This window comes from Atta cephalotes, assembly GCF_000143395.1.
Source record: "Atta cephalotes unplaced genomic scaffold scaffold00073, whole genome shotgun sequence".
Taxonomy (NCBI): domain Eukaryota; kingdom Metazoa; phylum Arthropoda; class Insecta; order Hymenoptera; family Formicidae; genus Atta; species Atta cephalotes.
In genome coordinates, this window is record NW_012130137.1 from 508,635 (window position 1) to 514,254 (window position 5,620).

At 30.8% G+C, this 5,620-nt stretch overlaps 1 protein-coding gene across 1 annotated transcript in view; it reads left to right on the forward strand.

Moving 5' to 3' along the window:
* Positions 1-528: 528 nt before the first annotated feature.
* Positions 529-5,620, forward strand: part of LOC105624121 — a 7,876-nt gene continuing 2,784 nt past the window's right edge. Inside the window, exons 1-13 of the mRNA XM_012205481.1 lie at positions 529-629; positions 1,284-1,408; positions 2,044-2,169; positions 2,255-2,379; positions 2,487-2,797; positions 2,861-3,027; positions 3,089-3,580; positions 3,767-3,991; positions 4,070-4,281; positions 4,349-4,609; positions 4,684-4,792; positions 4,874-5,246; positions 5,320-5,487. Of these exons, the coding sequence (XP_012060871.1) occupies positions 529-629; positions 1,284-1,408; positions 2,044-2,169; positions 2,255-2,379; positions 2,487-2,797; positions 2,861-3,027; positions 3,089-3,580; positions 3,767-3,991; positions 4,070-4,281; positions 4,349-4,609; positions 4,684-4,792; positions 4,874-5,246; positions 5,320-5,487 (2,795 nt within the window). The remainder of the gene's footprint in view (positions 630-1,283; positions 1,409-2,043; positions 2,170-2,254; positions 2,380-2,486; positions 2,798-2,860; positions 3,028-3,088; positions 3,581-3,766; positions 3,992-4,069; positions 4,282-4,348; positions 4,610-4,683; positions 4,793-4,873; positions 5,247-5,319; positions 5,488-5,620) is intronic.

Genomic DNA, 5,620 nt, shown 5'->3' on the forward strand with positions numbered 1-5,620 from the left:
TCNTAAAAANAAAAAAAAAAAAACTTAAATTTTCAAAGAAAAATTTTCAGAAAATCATTACCTACAGCTTTCTCAGGCCAAATGTAATCACGAACTATCCGAAGATCCAAGTCTCATTTGTGAAACATTTGAAATTGCGAAGATAATTCAAAGCAATTCAAAGGAAATTTATAAAAACAACGTAAAGACCGGCCGAGAGACCTTATCGACGAATTTCAAATTTCTCAACGTTCGCCAGCAGATGGCGATTACACATGGCGTCAGTAGAATGATAAACAACGTCGCGGCCTTCAAATCCGTGTCCAATCGTCGGTGACCTCCAAGACTTTTCAAATTTGAACGTAAAATCGATTGACTGTTATTGTTTAAAATCTGAGTGGAAATGTGGGTTATGTGTGATCACGTCTGAGTAAATTCGCAAAGTTTACGCGATTGTGAAACGATGAAGGACTGCTGATACAAGTGATAGATCCGTTCTTCGAATTGTTCGTTGGACCATCGTCACGATCGAAACAAAGGATCTATACGATGTTTACTCCTATCAAACCTAAGAGTTCCGGCGTGTTAAATGACACGGTGTTGAGCACTCCACTGCCGCAGGCGACGTCCACTGTTCGCAGAAAAGCCATGTATGTTATCTCAGGCATTCTCTGAAAAAGTCCTTCATCTCCGCGAATCAAGGCGTTTCGTTAAAGATCCCTTCCCTTTTGCGCATCAATCATTCGAACCAACTGTCGTTTTGCTATTCCTTTGATTCTTCATCAAATACTCATTATGTAGAGAATCACATGAATTATAATTGATTTTAGGTAACAGCTTTTGCTTTCCATTTTTACATAAGTGACATTGAAATTAAATTTATGTATTTTTTATACTCATATAATGACATCACTTAAGGTATGGTCAACGCAATGCTACAAACATTTTGAAGGATTTTTTAATTGGTCAGTTTACAAAATTCTTTCTTCTAATTGATCCAAGCGTTGTAGCAAGACTTTGACCACAGCCTTAATTCGATTACTTTAAAGTTATCACATAACAACATAGGTTTATCATTTCATTTTTAATGTGATTTAATAAGACTCAGTAAAGCATACGTCTCACGAGGTTGTATAGATTGTAGGTAAAACTTCATCAGTTGAATCTCCTCACTTGTCAGAATGAAAAAGAATGTGCATTCAACTGAGTTATGATTTCACAAATGAAAATTATTTGAGTTTTGGAGTAAATGGAGAAAGCAATTATTATTTATGGAAATGGGTCTTAAAAATGTTTTGTTCTAGATTGGAGAGCAAATTCAATGATAATTTGCAATCAAATGAGGAAAAGAGCAAGCAGGATCTATTACATGACAATGAACTGACACAAAAAGGGGATACCTCGTTAGGTCTTCTTGATAATATGTCAGGTAACGAAATATTTTGAGAAATTTATGAACATTGAGTCATTAGAAGAATATGTAAGAGTCAAATGCAAGTGCAGGCATAAAATGAATAAAGAATATAATCTTAGAACACATATATGGTAACATTTCTAGTATTCTTGAAATAGATTTCCAAAATTTTCCAAATTACATGTTTTGTCTGCATTTTCAAGTCCTCTTCAGATACAGGATAATAAGCGAGAATCCAAACATCTTAGAAATTCTTTTTACACAGTCATCCAACTGCTTGTAAGAAGTTTTTTAATTGTCCTAAAAATAATTCGACATGAAGGTTGTTAAAATATTCTTGAATTTTCATTTATTGTAATCTGAAGAGGACTTGAAAATACAGCTGAAACATCTGATTTTGTGAGTGTAGAAATCTTGCGAATAGTGGAAATCTCAATGTATATAATATATAATGATATTTTACAATAAGATTAAATTCTTTATTTGTTTTGCCTACACTTTTTACTATTTGGTCCTACACTTGCTTCTGACTTTTATATGCCCATTTTAATACGTAATAATTTATTATGATTTGATAAGAATTCTATTTATTTGTTCATGAGCAATTGTTGTATTAGCAGAACTGTACTAATATATGACATTAATGACAGATCTTACGAACATAAGCACAGCGGAAGACGAGCAGAAATTGAATTTTTCCAATATAGATGCAGAACTTGAAATAGCCAGAAAACTTTTACAGAAATGTAGTGATAAAAATTCTATTCTAACCACAGGTAAATAAAAATAAAAAAGGATATAAGAATATCTATACACATAAATTAATTCTAATTTTAATATTAATTCGAACAATTATTTTAGATACAAATAAAGAAAATAATGCTAATATGCAAAATATAACGAGCAATATGCCAGTTTCAAATTTTATTTTACCAATTGAAGCTTGTATGTCCGAATTGGACAAGGAGTGCAACATGAGTCACTCGGTGAGTAAAGCTAGTATACAATTAGTGTAGATTTCTATGTGTGATGTAAATACGACCTATAAATATTTTTAAAGTCAGAATATTTTAGAAAAAGTAAATAATTTCAGGTTACTTTTGAACCCAATGAAATAACAGCACGTTCATCTGGGGTCAGTAGTAGTGCTAAAAGGCAATCTCTTATAAACCTATCTTTCCATGGCATTAGTTTCAATAAAAACGACATAATGGCACTTAATAACGAAATGATGTCAGAAGAATTTTTAACTAACTCAAAAGGGGCTGAACAATTATCAATGGATCAAACTTGCTTTGCTCCGCATAATCTCACATATTGTATGCCAGGCATGAAAACAGAAAAGCAAAAAATAGACTTTAGCACTCTTTCTGGTATCATTGGAGAGCTAGACTTATCAATCGAGTATGTCTATTTCTGTATATATAAAGATACGTTATATGAAATACATGTTAATATAAATTATAGATCTTGTGCTGGACGGAAAGTATCTGTCGGCAGATATTTTGAACGTAAATCTGATGATATAGAAATGCTTGGAAATGGAAAAGCAAAACCAAATCTTAAAGTTTTGGAAACTCCTATAAAAACGGGCAAATTACCAGTATTAGTTGAATCGACTGTCTCAACAGAAGGTAATTACACAATTGTTAATAAAATAAAATAAAATTTTCTCATGTACACTAAAACTTATAGCAACAACATCGTCAATGGAATTGACAGAGAAAGAGCATGCATTTATTCCCAATGTAACAAGGGACATAGATGAAAATAGTATTATAAGTTTAAGCACTATTGTTAATACTTTAGAAGACGTTAATAGCGAGACACCACGGCGATTGGTTGATCAGCTTTTAATGGCACAGAAGAAAAAAAACCATTCTCTAATGTATAATAACACAAGAAAAGAAAACCCCGATGAAAAGTCTATTTTAGCAATGTCTATTGGAAATTCGAATAAGTTTGATGATAATGTAGAGAATCGTTCAACTAAATTATCAATAGATAGTAAAACAAAAAATGAAACTATAAATGAAATTGTTAATATAAAGCAGGAACGTAGAAGTATATCATTTCCTTCAAATGAAAATGTGATGAAGGTTGAATCCTTCACGAATGTATCTAAAAAGAAAATGTTAGCGGATTCATGTAATGAAAACGTGGTATCTTCAATTAATCAAGACATAGGTACGTAAATTGAGATGAGATATTTACATTTGATTCTTTTATAGATTTTATTGCACGATATAACGTTTCAATCTGTATTCATGATATATCTGAGATTAGAGTATCATAATCAACTTTTTTTTATAATTTAAAAGATCAAATTAAAATTTTAATATAAATTTCTTGACATATGACTTTAACAACTAGGTGTATCGTCAACATCAGATCTTACATTTTCTTTACAAAATTCCACACTACCGTGCAATGATAAATTGACTGTATTGTCCTATGTACCATTTAAAATGAACAGAAAAAGTTTTGATGAAGAGAGCTACAAAAATTTGAATATTCAAAATAAAGAACAAAATATTCCTAATAATATGATAGGCTCATTGCTCTTAATGAACAATATGGACATGCAAACTGATTCAAGTAGTATAGTTCATTTAATTATTAACTTAAAATATGTAATAGATATGATAGATATAACAATATTTTTTTTTTTTCTAGAGAATATCGTTCTTGGTAAAAATACAGAAGAAGCATGCAATTGTGTTGTTGGTTTGACGAATGAAGTAAATGTTGAACTCATAAATAATGGAGATAGATGGATCACGTATATCTTTAAGTTAATTGAAGTAGTAGGAGATACACAAAGTATTGAATTGAATATTCCTTCGAAGGAAATTTTAATAAATTCTAATAGTACTCAATCCACAAAGGTATAATTTAGTATCAGCTGAAAATGAATTTTACTTGTAACGATAATAACTCAATTATTTCTTTCAGATTGAAATAAAAGTACTAAAAATGTGTAAACCAATATTTGTAATACTAAATATATTTTTATCAGATATGGTAGCAAAATCGAAATGGTCTATGAAACACATAATCTTTGTTAATCCGGAGCAACTTGAGCTTGATATTGTATGTCCTTCTGACAAACAAAATTTAGATTTTCAATATATTGGAGAAGAAACAATCAAAATTCTGCCTATAACATTTTATAATAAAAATAACGTTGCTGTACCTGTGAAACTGTTAATAGAAGTGAGAGATACAAATCTATTAAAATGTAATTAGATCAATGTACTGAAAACTGATTATATATTTTCAACTCGTAGGAAGGCTCAAAAATGTTTAGCATTGATGGACCAACGCATTTTCTACTTGAACCACTTAAGAATTTTACCACTAATATAAAATGTGAAAAATCACGATCTACATCAGTAGGTAAGTTTTTTCTTACACTGGCTGTATACTTTGTATACAGGCATTGGTCTATTGGAGATGTAAGAAAGTTTTGTTAAATAGATTCTCCGCAGAGACAGTCACAACATTGGAAAGGCAAACTAATTGTATATGTACAATCCAAAGATGACATTATATTACTTAAAAAAGAGATACCTCTTTACGCACAAATAGGTTTTTGTAAAATCCAAATCGTCGACACAGAAGTACCGATAATTATTCCAAGACAGCAAGGAAAATCAATAAACATCATTAACTCGGGAAATATCGCAATTCACGTATTCGCTTCTATCGTATCATTTGAAGGACATTCAAACGCGATGCAAGATTTTTTTATAAAGCCAGATGATATATTTTTGCAAGTTGGAGAAAGGAGTTCATTCTTAATTGTATATAAATCACAATTTTCAGATGCAAATTCTGTAAATAATGAAAGGTAATAATTAATTTGTAAATTATAAATTTATTTGTCTATCGTACTATTTAATTACTTATTGTTATTTCTTCAGATATGCGAAAATTAAGTTAGTTGCCGGGAACAATGTTTACCATTATATTATAAGTACCGAACAAAAATTATTAGAATCAGAAAAAGAAAATTATTTACGTTGCCATACGCCTAATAATGTTGTATCTCTAAGTCCAGCAACATCACCACAAAGTGTAACTTCTAATAGGTAGGTTTTTATGAGCACACACACACACACACACACACACACACACACACACACACACACACACACACACACACACACACACACACACACACACACACACACACACACACACACACACACACACACTACTACG